We start from the raw sequence: 16,500 nt of genomic DNA, 5'->3' as shown, positions 1-16,500 counted from the left end.
GGAGAGGGCGGGTCATCTTACACATAGGTAAAGCAGCAAATGTAACGTCCCTGCAGCGCCCCTAGAGGAACACTACAGTACTACACCATGTCCATTCAAATCAATGTGCTGTCTATGTAATGTATGGACATATTGGGTCCTCCAGTGATGGGGGCGCTCATGTGATCACTCACATACATTTGAGGTTCAGGCCATCACATCCCCCCTGGAAAGTTCTAGATTATTGGAGGTCTGAGCAGAGCTTAAAGGGCTATTCCCAACAACAGGATTGGGAAGAAGTTGTATATCGATGGAGGTCCAACTGAGGGACCCCGCCGATCACAACAACGGGGATCCCTTTAAGGGATCACAATGTTGCTTTATTCATTTCTATGAGCCCCATACAGCTGAATGGGACAGACCACTGTTCCTTTAACGCAGGGGACAAGGGACTCACCCACCCTTGTAGATTGGTGGAGGTCTGACGGGTGACCAGTAAACCTGCAGAAAGGTTATCATCATGGGAAACCGTTCCTTAAAGACGAGTCCGAAAGCGGCCGCTAAAGGATGGGACTGCGCAGCGGTAAGTGAGGTCAGGCCTCCGACTGCAGCTCTCGCTGTGACCGGAGTACAAGAGGATTTTAATTGATCGGTGAAGCGAAGCGTTTTCACAGCAGCTCAGCAAGTAGATTAAAAAAACTGCTGCAGTAGCTCGGAGGCGCTCTATACTCCCGGGAGCGGTGACATCGCTAGAAAGCTCCTCTCCGCAGACGCCATGCCACTCTGTACGTTAAAAATTCAGTGAGTTTCTTATAGTGACAACCATGAAGTCTCCAGGGGGCTGCCAGGACCGTGACAAAGAAGCTGAGAGAATGGCATACATAAAACATGGCCGCCAACAGGGCCTAAAATTAGCCGCAAACAACCCTACAGGGTAACGAAGGGGCCACCTAGAGGGCAGCAGGGGCCGTGACAAGGTCCTAGTCATGTCACAGGGTCTACGGCGCTGTCAGGCCGCCGCTCCCCTCCTCCACCCACATCGGAGCGCCGAGCTTTAGGTAATGTAAATTACGACTCTTAATTAGATCATAATTTTGCAATTTTCATCAGAAATAAAAAGCGACCGGTGACTTTATCGCTCAGCGGGAAGGATTTCTTGATTACACCAGACCGACGGCGAAGCTATAAGTGGGGAAAATAAGAACGTTCCAAAAAATGCAGAGCGCCACCTGCTGTCAGAAGCGGGTACTGCAAGGAGCACAACCCAAACTGAATGGCCCTCCAATGAGGAATCTTCATTTCAGATGAAATCGTCAATGGAGCCTCAGCCTAAAATTGGGAAAAATATCCAAAAAATGTCATTTATTTAGTAGATATAACCAGATTTAGTGACAGGAGATGAAATTGAAATTATTCAGGTCCCTCAGGTCGGCTCCTCTCTCGGGCCGTGCGCCTGTGCTGGAGTCTACACCAACCTGTAAACTAGGATAAATTTGGGGATCAAGTCACGTGTGAGGGGTTTCCAGTTTTGGGATCCATCAGCATAGGTGTCGCTCCGTTCATTTTAAAGGGGTTGTCCCATCACAAGGATCCTATCTATACTGCTTGTTAATGTGGATGTAAGACTTTTCCTAAATACATTGCTGCAGCAGAACTGCTTTGTTTGTCCACTATATCACTTTATTCATTTCTCTGTTGACACATCCCTTGACTTATCTGGTCATAAGTCAAGTGATGTATCTGCTGCTCAGAGGGGGGAGGGGCTAAGTGCACGGGAGCCAGCCTGGAGGGGGGGTAGTTTACACTTTGGGGGGGGAGGGGCCGCCAATACAGACCCGGCATCCGCTGTAATAGAGAGGCAGATGCCGAGGAGTGTAGACGCCGGCACAGGTGCCTGCAACATCGCTACGCTCCTGCCCTGCATGAAGCCAGCAGCGGCAGGAGCATAGCAATGTTGCAGGCACCTGTGCTGCCGTGTAACACTCCTCGGCATCCGCCTCTCTATTACAGAGGATGCCGGGTGTGTATTGCACTGTGAAGGCTGTACGTCCCATGCCTAACTGCATCGAGAGCGCACACGCAGGGCCAGCGGCATAGAAGCGACGACTTCTCGCCGCTGGCTTTGCATATGTAACCCCGCCCACTAATGACGCAACAAAGCCGGAAGAAAGAAGAATTTACAGCAGCGAAGAGTGGCGAGTATGCGACGTGGGAATACCCCTTTAATAGCTGAAGCAGGGTGCTATTCTAACTCCAGCACTGACTTTATAATGAATGGAGCAATGTTCGCTGCGAGAGACGCCATGTTGTCTATTTATCGCCATGATAAATGCTGCGGTTAGGGCGTTGTCCGAAGCTCGCCCTGTTTAGAGCAGAATTGTCTACTTGGCAGACCTTGGCTCGTTTTACCTTGAGAAACAGTGACGTGTCCGGCTCGTGATAAGTCATGTGACTTTGTTATCTATGCAATGTATTTAACCCCGTGCATTCCCACCATAAAGAGAAATGCACTGAACACAATCTAGCTGTGTGGTGCGCCATTCATGTACCTATTATACTAATATGGACATCAATATGGCGATACTTAGAGGATGCAATGCAATGCACTGCCGGATCCCGGCCCCTTCTCCTGATCAGTGGGGGTCTGAGCAGTAGGATAGGGGATAACTTGCTTTTGCAGGGATTGTAATTTACGAAGCATATAACGCTATAGTATGTCGCTGCGGCTCTGCTCTACACCCCGGAGCGTTCGCCTTTATTCAGCTCACGAATCCCCTGCCTGGTGCGGACAGGACGACAGCGAGGAACATCATTATCAGGCCATCAGCGGAGGGTCGTGTGCGCTCACCTATCACCAGTCGTATCTGCGAGACGGCCTAATTGTGCTGTCTTCAGGTCCCTGGATGGCGAGCTGCTCCTCTGGGCCGCCTCTCCTTCTGTAGGCCACCCCTCTCTGGTTCCTGTAGCGCGAGGTGCCCCGCTGCCATTCTTCATCAAACTCAGCAGCGTCGTCTGTAATGGAGGACAGAAGGCACGGGTAATACATGATAAATACTTGTAGACGGCGGCCGGGGGAAAAGCGGAGGCCTTAACATTGTCAGTGACATAGTGACAGCTCTCTGCCGTGACATGGTCAGGATTGGGAGAGTCTTGTCATGGTCATCAGTCCAACTTGAAAGCCGCTCTACTGACACACTATATATAGTGCAGCCAGACTACATGTCCCATAATGCCCTGGATTAAAGGATTTGTCGGGGGACCGTGACATGAAATGCACACAGCGGGAGCGGAGTCAAAAAGAAAAATGCAAACAGAGAAGCTGCAGAGAGGACGTCACATTTATGGGACCCCAGGAGAGCAGCAATGGGGTCAGGGATCACCAGCCCCGCACAAGAACAGAGGGAAGGACGCAGGAAAGTAGGAAGACATTCTTATATTCTTTATTTTAGTCAGAAGCAATTGGCTCAGTGTCCTGTATAGCGGTTGAGCTCTGGTATTGCAGTACCAGCAATGGCCTCTAGACATGACGTGGAGCTATCTGCTTCTAGCTCTATGCACTGCACAGCTTAGCTTTCTCCCTCGCTGACTAAACCAGGATTGCAACCAAAACCTTTAGGCCGGGTTCACACGGAGTATTCTGGTTTGTAATGTGGAACGTGGACGCCGCGGGAGCTTTTGCGGCCCGTATACGCTCCCATTGTTTTCAATGGGAGCCGGTACCGTATACACGGCGCTATTTTGCGGCCGCCGCAAAATAGTGCTGCATATACGGTACCGGCTCCCATTGAAAATAATGGGAGCGTATACGGGCCGCAAAAGCTCCCGCGGCGTCCACGTTCCACATTACGAACCAAAATACTCCGTGTGAACCCGGCCTTACTGGGGAGAATCAAAATCTGCATTAATCCAGGAGAGTGTGAACAAGACCATAAGGGCACAGCATAAAGGAGGAACATGCAGGAGGTTGTGCTCACTTTCATCCATGTTGATGAACTCTTGTCTTTCCTCTCGGTCCCCAGTGCGGCGGTTGTGTGAGCGCTGCATGATGTGCGATCGTTCTCCGATGTGATGTCCGATGCTCATCTGCTCCATTCCGCTGTCTGAATCCCTCATGGTGCGCCGGGTTTCACAGATCTAAAAAAATTAAAATAAAATAAATATACATTTGATATCCAATGCCTGATCTTTGTGTTCCCTTCTATAACACACAATTCGCACCATTTTTTCAAGGTTTTTTTTGAGGACCTATCAATATCAGAAACCGATCACGGCTGAGGTGAATCAGCGGCTTCAGCACAATGCTTGTAGGTGCCGCAAGAGCAGGAGACACAGGGGGTGCGGAAGAACACCGGAGCAATGGGAAAAAGTGAGTATGCATGGTTTTTTTTCCCCACTGCCCCCCAGCTTATTTAAACTTTAACCCCTTAGCGACCCTTGACGTAACTGTACGTCATGGGTCGCATGGGGATGTATGGAGCGAGCTCACACGCTGAGCTCGCTCCATACAAGGCAGATGCCGGCTGTATAATACAGCCAGGACCTGCCAAAAAAAGCAGCGGTCGGTGCCCGAGCCGATTGCTGCTGTTAACCCTTTACACACTGCGGTCAAACGTGACCGCAGTGTGTAAACGGCGCCGGCGGCATGGGCGCCGCCATGTTTCGCCGATCGCCGCCCTCCTGAACGTCACATGAGGGCGGTGATCGGTTGCTATGACAGCCGGAAGCCTATTGAAGGCTTCCAGGCTTGTCTCTGCACTAGATCTATTAGACGATGCCAGAGGCAGCCTCTAATAGAAGTGCTGCGATTCTGCTATTCACTGCAGTACTGTAGTATTGCAGTGAATAGTATGAGCGATCAGACTCCCTAGGTTTCAAGGTACCTAAGGGGTCTGATCATAAATGTATAACAAGAAAAAAAAAAAGTTTTTAAAAGTATTAAAAAAATAAAAAAAATATAAAAGTTCAAATCACCCCCCTTTCCCTAGATCAGCTATAAAAGTAATTAAAGAACATTAAACATAAACATATTAGGTATCCTTGCGCTCCAAAATGCCCGAACTATTAGAATATTAAAACATTTATCCCGTACTGCGAACGGCGTAGCGGCAAAAAAAATAAAAACCGCCAAAAAGCGTTTTTTTCAACACTTTGCCTCCTATAAAAAATTGAATAAAAAGTGATCAAACCATCAGATCTTTCCCCAAATGGTATCAATAGAAACGACATCTTGTCCCGCATAAAAAGACACCACAACCAGCTCCATACATGGAAATATGAAAAAGTTACAGGTGTTAGAACATGATGACACAAAATTTTTTTTCTATTTTGCAAAGTTTATCATTTTTTTAAAAGTATCAAAACATTTCAAATACTATATAAATTTGGTATCACCGCGTTCGTACTGACACGTAGAACACAGGTAACATGTCATTTGTACCAAACAGTGAACGCTGTAAAAATTAAACCCATAAGAAAATGGCGCAAATGAATTTTTTCTCCAATTGCGCCTCATTCTGAATTTTTTTCCAGCTTCCCAGTACATTGCACAGCATATTGAATGATGCCATTACAAAGTACAATTTGTCCCGCAAACAATAAGCCATCATGTGACTCTGTGAACTGAAAAATGAAAAAGTTATGGCTCTTGAAATGTGAGGAGGGAAAAACGAAAATGCGAAACCAAAAAATGGCCGGGTCCTTAAGGGGTTAAAAGAGATGTCCAATTTTTGCCTGAACAACCCCTTTAATTGGTCACATGGCCGTGTTGCAGTTCAGTCTCATTTAAACAAACTGGCCTAAGCTGCAATACAAAGAACAGCCACTATACAATGTAGGGCGCTGTGCTCGGTGAGTAGTGAACAATATTGTAATCCCGGGTAACCCCATTAATACTGCAAAAAGAGATCCCCATAGAAGAACTCACTCCTCCAGGTGCAGTGCGTGTCTGAGATGTCTCCTGGTACACTTTAGGGGCTCCGGTAACCCCCATATTGGAGTATGAGATGACGGTGGAAGACGAGAAGGTCTGACAGTTCGAGCCATTTGTTATTTGCTCCTAAGGAAGTAAAGAAAAACCAAAGTGAGAAACAGAAAGAGTGGAAAAGTAACATGACAAAAACCGCACTATGGAGACTCTGCAGAGTAGTCACCCGCATACCCGACAACTATGCAGATTCTGCAGAGTAGTCACCGGTACACAGTATAACTAAGGAGACTCTGCAGAGTAGTTACCCGCACACACAACAACTATGGAGACTTTGCAGAGTAGTCACAAGCACACACAACAACTATAGAAACTCTGCAGAGTAGTCACCCACACAGAATTCACAGAGTAGTCATCTGCACGTACAACTATGGAGACTCTGCAGAGTAGTCACCGGTACACACAACTATGGAGACTCTGCAGAGTGCTCATCTGCACACAGCACATGTTAGTGGGTAATACATATACTCACCATACCACCCATGAGGTCATTCATCATAGAAAACATGTCCATGAATCCACCGCCCTGGAGAGAAGAAGACACAGCTTAATACAGAGACTACCAGCACGATGAATCAGAGCCGCTAAAATGTCCCCCAAACATAATCGCCATCTAGTCTTGGCTGTGCAAAGGACGGCCCACCCATGGTCAGCTCATTACAGAGAGACGGTATCTAAACTGGACAGGTCACCAGTATCAGGTGTGCAGGGTCTGACACCCGGCACCTCCGCTGATCTGCTTTATGAAGAGCTCACAGTGTATGGCTGCCTCCTTACAGCACGTCCCTCTACTATGTAGCCAACAGGGGGAGCTGTGAGACTGCGGTAGTCAGAGACTACAGACGGTAAGGAAGTTAATAAATGTTAATGTAAGGTTAAAGGGGTTTTCAGGCCCCAAATTGATTTTTCATAGGCTAGGACATCATTATCTGATCTGTGGAGGTCTGACCCCCGGAACCCCAAATGGATCCCCTCCAGGTACTAGTCGCTGGAGAGCTCGGGCAGCATTGCTCCCATTGAAGAAATAGGAAAGGTGCTGGAATTCCCTGTAACCGGCTCTATGGAGTGGACGGGGCTGCTGCACCGCTGTCACCACTTGCGCCGAACGCAACGTCCGCCTACTAGCAGCACCCGCGACAGCTGATCTATGCAGGGTCACATACTGATGTCCTATACTGTGGATAAGTTAGCAGTACAAAAAATCAATTGGGTACTGGAAAATCCCTTTAATTCTCACCAGGGAAAAATTGTATATATCGCATTAGAGCCCAACGCAATATATACTGGCTATAAGCACTATATACACTGTGGACAGAGCAACTCCGAGCATTGCTAAAGTGTCTGTAATGACAAAACCCCTTTTAGTTGTGCCTCCATTTTTCAGCAGACCCCACAGATTGGGTTGCGATCTGGGAAGTTTGTAATAAAGTCGCCATCTTGTTCCTCAGTTTCTGCAGTATGGCCGGGGAATTATACTAATGAAAGAAGCCACCGCCATTAGGGGGCAGCACATGTAAGGCGAACATAGGTCTGTGTAATGTCTAAGCCGGTGGTACAGGCTACAGTAACATCTACATGAGGTCGGGGGCCAAGGCTCTCAGCAGAACAGCACCCTGGTGCACATCAGCAATCCATGGACCCCATGACCCTGCAGCCGCTACATATTAGGAAGACCCCTGCCATTATGGAGATGCTCCAACACAGTTGTCAGGACCTTACGCTTGCTCACGTTTCCTGCTTCTAATACACCAATTAAAAGAAGTGACCTGTAGGGGACGCCATGGTCACCAGATAGTCAGTGTTACTTGCCTCACGTCTTATATTATATTATGGCATCGTGTTCGCGGCCCTTGCTCTGGTGGGCTCAGTGTAATACCACAATCACCCTCTAGAGGCCGTTGCACACAACTTCTCCAGCAGGGGTATCTGTGAATCGCTACTACTACCATAACATGCCCGCTGAGCTCCATGTCCTCCATTCCCCCGGTCACTGCCAGGAGGAGTTGAATGGTGCGCGGCCGCTTCATCCAATCTCTATAGGACGGAAGTAGATGGCGCCACAGATCAGCTATCGCCACCAGATTATAGAGAAGCCGCACATATGGCCGACCGCTGCCCTGTCCGGCTCCCCCTGGCAGGAGTGTGGAATATGGGAACCCCTTGTCTGGTATTGGGTGGGTGAACTTAATACATCTCACAGCTGAGGGTTTGCTACAACGGTCCAGTACATGTATATCGGTGGTCATCTGACAACACTTACCATGCCCATCATGCCAAATGGACTCAGCGCTCCTGCCGGCTGCAGCAATGGAGGGGTGGAGGGGGCACCGAAAAAGAGACATGAAAAGAAAGAGGCGAGAGATGAGATACAGATCATTTATAACATGAGGAGAGATCAGCGGCAGCTCAGTGGCGTCACCTGCAGGTCACGATGTCCGCTGGACCGAGGAAGCGCGGGGACGCTGCCATCCGTAAGACTCAGGAAGGGCGACATCCCATAATTGCCGGAAAACATGCGCCTCATATGCTGGCGGTGCAACGCAAAGGGATCCCTGCAGGAGGCGCCAATAATAAAGATGTGATAAGAGGAAGAAGAGACTCCCGAAGTATATACAGCAGGAGGGACTGCACTTACATTAGGAACATGGCGGGGTCCTGTGGGTCCGTATCTCTCATGAAGCGAAACATGGCGGCTGCGAAATATCGTCTACTGGTCAATAATTCTGAGGAGAGTCTGGAGAGAAATCTGTAAACAAAGGGGAAAGATCAGCGACAAATATTATATTGTATTATATAGTCACCCCCCAAATATTATTACAGTCACCCCCATATATTATAGTATACAGTCACCCCCATATATTATACAGTCACCCCCATATATTATAGTCACCCCCATATATTATATTGTATATTATACAGTCACCCCCATATATTATATTATACAGTCACCCCCATATATTATATTATTATACAATCACCCCCATATATTATATTATACAGTCACCCCCATATATTATATTGTATATTATACAGTCACCCCCATATATTATATTGTATATTATACAGTCACCCTCATATTATATTGTACAGTCACCCCCATATATTATATTATACAGTCACCCCCATTATATTGTACAGTCACCCCCATATATTATATTATACAGTCACCCCCATTATATTGTACAGTCACCCCCATATATTATATTATACAGTCACCCCCATATATTATATTATTATACAATCACCCGCATATATTATATTGTATATTATACAGTCACCCCCATATATTATATTATACAGTCACCCCCATATATTATATTGTATATTATACAGTCACCCTCATATTATATTGTACAGTCACCCCCATATATTATATTATACAGTCACCCCATTATATTGTACAGTCACCCCCATATATTATATTATACAGTCACCCCCATATATTATATTGTATATTATACAGTCACCCCCATATATTATATTATACAGTCACCCCCATATATTATATTGTATATTATACAGTCACCCCCATATATTATATTATTATACAATCACCCGCATATATTATATTGTATATTATACAATCACCCGCATATATTATATTGTATATTATACAGTCACCCCCATATATTATATTGTACAGTCACCCCCATATATTATATTGTACAGTCACCCCCATATATTATATTATACAGTCACCCCCATTATATTGTACAGTCACCCCCATATATTATATTATACAGTCACCCCCATATATTATATTATACAGTCACCCCCATATTGTATATTATACAGTCACCCCCATATATTACATTGTACAGTCACCCCCATATATTATACAGTCACCCCCATATATTATATTATACAGTCACCCCCCTATATTATATTATACAGTCACCCCCCTATATTATATTATAGTCACCCCCACATATTATATTGTACAGTTACCCCCATTATATTGTACAGTCACCCCCATATATTATATTATACAGTCACCCCCATATATTATATTGTATATTATACAGTCACCCCCATATATTATATTATACAGTCACCCCCATTATATTGTACAGTCACCCCCATATATTATATTATACAGTCACCCCCATATATTATATTATACAGTCACCCCCATATATTATATTATATAGTCACCCCCATATATTATATTATATAGTCACCCCCATATATTATATTATATAGTCACCCCCATATATTATATTATTATACAATCACCCCCATATATTATACAGTCACCCCCATATATTATATTGTATATTATACAGTCACCACCATATATTATATTATACAGTCACCCCCATATATTATATTGTATATTATACAGTCACCCCCATATATTATATTGTACAGTCACCCCATATATTATATTGTACAGTCACCCCCATATATTATACAGTCACCCCCATATATTATATTGTACAGTCACCCCCATATATTATATTATACAGTCACCCCCATATATTATATTATAGTCACCCCCACATATTATATTGTACAGTCACCCCCATATATTATATTGTATATTATACAGTCACCCCCATATATTATATTGTACAGTCACCCCATATATTATATTGTACAGTCACCCCCATATATTATACAGTCACCCCCATATATTATATTGTACAGTCACCCCCATATATTATATTATACAGTCACCCCCATATATTATATTATACAGTCACCCCCATATATTATATTATACAGTCACCCCCATATATTATATTATACAGTCACCCCCATATATTATATTATACAGTCACCCCCATATATTATATTATACAGTCACCCCCATATATTATATTATACAGTCACCCCCATATATTATATTGTACAGTCACCCCCATATATTATATTATACAGTCACCCCCATATATTATATTATACAGTCACCCCCATTATATTGTACAGTCACCCCCATATATTATATTATACAGTCACCCCCATATATTATATTAAACAGTCACCCCATATATTATATTATTATACAATCACCCCCATATATTATATTATACAGTCACCCCCATATATTATATTGTATATTATACAGTCACCCCCATATATTATATTGTATATTATACAGTCACCCCCATATATTATATTGTACAGTCACCCCCATATATTATATTGTACAGTCACCCCCATATATTATATTATACAGTCACCCCCATATATTATATTGTATATTATACAGTCACCCCCATATATTATATTATACAGTCACCCCCATATATTATATTGTATATTATACAGTCACCCGCATATATTATATTGTACAGTCACCCCCATATATTATATTGTACAGTCACCCCCATATATTATACAGTCACCCCCATTATATTGTACAGTCACCCCCATATATTATACAGTCACCCCCATATATTATATTATACAGTCACCCCCATATATTATATTATACAGTCACCCCCATATATTATACAGTCACCCCCATATATTATATTATACAGTCACCCCCATATATTATATTGTACAGTCACCCCCATATATTATATTGTACAGTCACCCCCATATATTATATTGTACAGTCACCCCCATATATTATATAGTCACCCCCATATATTATATTATACAGTCACCCCCATATATTATATTATACAGTCACCCCATTATATTATACAGTCACCCCCATATATTATATTGTATATTATAGTCACCCCCATATATTATATTGTACAGTCACTCCCATATATTATATTATACAGTCACCCCCATATATTATATTGTACAGTCACCCCCATATATTATATTGTACAGTCACCCCCATATATTATATTGTACAGTCACTCCCATATATTATATTGTACAGTCACTCCCATATATTATATTGTACAGTCACCCCCATATATTATATTATACAATCACCCCCATATATATTGTATATTATACAGTCACCCCCATATATTATATTATACAGTCACCCCCATATATTATATTATACAGTCACCCCCATATATTATACAGTCACCCCCATATATTATATTATACAGTCACCCCCATATATTATATTGTACAGTCACCCCCATATATTATACAGTCACCCCCATTATATTGTACAGTCACCCCCATATATTATACAGTCACCCCCATATATTATATTATACAGTCACCCCCATATATTATATTATACAATCACCCCCATATATATTGTATATTATACAGTCACCCCCATATATTATATTATACAGTCACCCCCATATATTATATTATACAGTCACCCCCATATATTATACAGTCACCCCCATATATTATATTATACAGTCACCCCCATATATTATATTATACAGTCACCCTCATATATTATATTGTACAGTCACCCCCATATATTATATTATACAGTCACCCCCATATATTATATTGTACAGTCACCCCCATATATTATACAGTCACCCCCATTATATTGTACAGTCACCCCCATATATTATACAGTCACCCCCATATATTATATTATACAGTCACCCCCATATATTATATTATACAGTCACCCCCATATATTATATTATACAGTCACCCCCATATATTATATTATACAGTCACCCCCATATATTATACAGTCACCCCCATATATTATACAGTCACCCCCATATATTATATTATACAGTCACCCCCATATATTATATTATACAGTCACCCCCATATATTATATTATACAGTCACCCCCATATATTATATTATACAGTCACCCCCATATATTATACAGTCACCCCCATATATTATACAGTCACCCCCATATATTATATTATACAGTCACCCCCATATATTATATTATACAGTCACCCCCATATATTATATTATACAGTCACCCCCATATATTATATTATAGTCACCCCCACATATTATATTATAGTCACCCCCACATATTATATTGTACAGTCACCCCCATTATATTGTACAGTCACCCCCATATATTATATAGTACAGTCACCCCCATATATTATATAGTCACCCCCATATATTATATTATACAGTCACCCCCATATATTATATTATACAGTCACCCCATTATATTATACAGTCACCCCCATATATTATATTGTATATTATAGTCACCCCCATATATTATATTGTACAGTCACTCCCATATATTATATTATACAGTCACCCCCATATATTATATTGTACAGTCACCCCCATATATTATATTGTACAGTCACCCCCATATATTATATTGTACAGTCACCCCCATATATTATATTGTACAGTCACTCCCATATATATTATACAGTCACCCCCATATATTATATTGTACAGTCACCCCCATATATTATATTATACAATCACCCCCATATATTATATTATACAGTCACCCCCATATATTATAGTCACCCCCTTATATTATATTGTATATTATACAGTCACCGCCATATACTATATTGTATTATACAGTCACCCCCATATATTATATTGTATATTATACAGTCACCCCCATATATTATATTGTATTATACAGTCACCCCCATATATTATACAGTCACCCCCATATATTATATTGTATATTATACAGTCACCGCCATATACTATATTGTATTATACAGTCACCCCCATATATTATATTAAAGTCACCCCCATATATTATATTGTATTATTATAGTCACCCCCATATATTATATTGTATTATTATAGTCACCCCCATATATTATATTATACAGTCACCCTCATACAATATACAGTCACCCCCATATGTTATATTGTATTATATTATACACTGACCCCCCCATATTTTATACTGAATATTATACAGTCACCCTCATATATTATAGTCACCCCCCATATATTATATTGTATCATTATAGTCACCCCCATATATTATATTATACAGTGACCCTCATATAATATACAGTCACCCCCATATGTTTTACTGTATTATATTATACACTGACCCCCCCCCCCCCCCATATTATATTGAGTGTTCCTTTCTGGTAAAGTTGAGGATTATTAAAGCCAAGGAAAACCCAAAACTCATTATCTCAGAAAATTAGACTATTATATAAGACCAACTGTAATAAATGAGGACCCCCAATGACAAGTGTGTCCAGTAACTGCCCCCAATACTTGGTGGGGGCTCCATGAATGATGTCATCAATGCGGCCATGTATCCTGGAGGGATCGGCCTGTGGCCTGCAGAGCTCGTGTTGTGGAAGCCCAGGGTGTATGATAGCAGGGTCTGGGGTCTCTCATAGGTTCTCTATGGGGTCAGGCCAGTGATACTGCGGTTATTACACCAGATCTTGGTACTTTTGGCAGTGTGGACAGGGGCCAAGTCCTGGTGGAAAATGACAAATCCATGTAAATAAATCTAGTGGGCAGAGGAAGCCTGAAGTGCTGGGGAATCTCCTGGTAGGCGCATCGCTGACTCTGGTCCTGATAAAACCCAGTGGACCCCCCCCAGCAGATGACATGGCCCCCCAAACCATCAGAGATTGTGGAGGCTTCTATAGCATTGACCTTGTGGGGTGTCAGGGACTGCCTTCTAGACATCAGTCATGTCAGCCGTCTTCCCCATGATTGTGTCACCCACTGAACCAAACTCAGGAGCCTTTGCAGCAGTTTTGGGTTAATTATTCTAATTCTCTGAGATAACGGACTTTTGGGTTTCCTTGACTGTTCCAAATAATCATCGACATTAACAGAAACAAACACTTGGTAAAGCTCCCTCTGTTTGTAATGAATCAATATAATACATGGGGGTCAGTGTATAATATATGGGGGTCAGTGTGTAATATAATACATGGGGGTCAGTGTATAATATAATACATGGGGGTCAGTGTATAATATATGGGGGTCAGTGTGTAATATAATACATGGGGGTCAGTGTATAATATAATACATGGGGGTCAGTGTATAATATATGGGGGTCAGTGTGTAATATAATACATGGGGGTCAGTGTATAATATAATACATGGGGGTCAGTGTATAATATATGGGGGTCAGTGTATAATATAATACATGGGGGTCAGTGTATAATATAATACATGGGGGTCAGTGTATAATATAATACATGAGGGTCAGTGTATAATATAATACATGGGGGTCAGTGTATAATATAATACATGGGGGTCAGTGTATAATATAATACATGGGGGTCAGTGTATAATATAATACATGGGGGTCAGTGTATAATATATGGGGGTCAGTGTATAATATAATACATGGGGGTCAGTGTATAATATAATACATGGGGGTCAGTGTATAATATAATACATGGGGGTCAGTGTATAATATATGGGGGTCAGTGTATAATATAATACATGGGGGTCAGTGTATAATATATGGGGGTCAGTGTATAATATAATACATGGGGGTCAGTGTATAATATAATACATGGGGGTCAGTGTATAATATAATACATGAGGGTCAGTGTATAATATAATACATGGGGGTCAGTGTATAATATAATACATGGGGGTCAGTGTATAATATAATACATGGGGGTCAGTGTATAATATAATACATGGGGGTCAGTGTATAATATATGGGGGTCAGTGTATAATATAATACATGGGGGTCAGTGTATAATATAATACATGGGGGTCAATGTATAATATATGGGGGTCAGTGTATAATAATATAATACATGGGGGTCAGTGTATAATAATATAATACATGGGGGTCAGTGTATAATAATATAATACATGGGGGTCAGTGTATAATAATATAATACATGGGGGTCAGTGTATAATAATATAATACATGGGGGTCAGTGTATAATATAATACATGGGGGTCAGTGTATAATATAATACATGGGGGTCAGTGTATAATATAATACATGGGGGTCAGTGTATAATATAATACATGGGGGTCAGTGTATAATATAATACATGGGGGTCAGTGTATAATATAATACATGGGGGTCAATGTATAATATATGGGGGTCAGTGTGTAATATAATACATGGGGGTCAGTGTATAATAATATAATACATGGGGGTCAGTGTATAATAATATAATACATGGGGGTCAGTGTATAATAATATAATACATGGGGGTCAGTGTATAATATAATACATGGGGGTCAGTGTATAATATAATACATGGGGGTCAGTGTATAATATAATACATGGGGGTCAGTGTATAATATAATACATGAGGGTCAGTGTATAATATAATACATGGGGGTCAGTGTATAATATAATACATGGGGGTCAGTGTATAATATAATACATGGGGGTCAGTGTATAATATAATACATGGGGGTCAGTGTATAATATATGGGGGTCAGTGTATAATATAATACATAGGGGTCAGTGTATAATATAATACATGGGGGTCAATGTATAATATATGGGGGTCAGTGTATAATAATATAATACATGGGGGTCAGTGTATAATAATATAATACATGGGGGTCAGTGTATAATAATATAATACATGGGGGTCAGTGTATAATAATATAATACATGGGGGTCAGTGTATAATATAATACATGGGGGTCAGTGTATAATATAATACATGGGGGTCAGTGTATAATATAATACATGGGGGTCAGTGTATAATATA

At 41.6% G+C, this 16,500-nt stretch overlaps 1 protein-coding gene across 2 annotated transcripts in view; it reads right to left on the bottom strand.

Annotated features, from left to right (window-relative positions):
* MLF2 (myeloid leukemia factor 2) overlaps positions 1-16,500 on the bottom strand; it is a 31,137-nt gene that overhangs the window by 309 nt on the left and 14,328 nt on the right. Inside the window, exons 2-8 of one of the 2 annotated variants that reach the window (XM_075258686.1) lie at positions 8,598-8,708; positions 8,382-8,514; positions 8,223-8,261; positions 6,435-6,488; positions 5,903-6,034; positions 3,954-4,113; positions 2,828-2,991 (exon numbers count right to left, since the gene is read on the bottom strand). In XM_075258686.1, coding sequence (XP_075114787.1) covers positions 2,831-2,991; positions 3,954-4,113; positions 5,903-6,034; positions 6,435-6,488; positions 8,223-8,261; positions 8,382-8,514; positions 8,598-8,650 — 732 coding nt within the window. In that variant the 5' untranslated portion in view covers positions 8,651-8,708 and the 3' untranslated portion in view covers positions 2,828-2,830. The remainder of the gene's footprint in view (positions 1-2,827; positions 2,992-3,953; positions 4,114-5,902; positions 6,035-6,434; positions 6,489-8,222; positions 8,262-8,381; positions 8,515-8,597; positions 8,709-16,500) is intronic. The other variant, XM_075258685.1, reaches the window with a different exon arrangement.

Source organism: Leptodactylus fuscus, chromosome 10 (genome assembly GCF_031893055.1).
Source record: "Leptodactylus fuscus isolate aLepFus1 chromosome 10, aLepFus1.hap2, whole genome shotgun sequence".
NCBI lineage: Eukaryota > Metazoa > Chordata > Amphibia > Anura > Leptodactylidae > Leptodactylus > Leptodactylus fuscus.
Note: the sequence above shows the minus strand (reverse complement) of the source record. Positions and strands in the feature narration are given on the sequence as shown.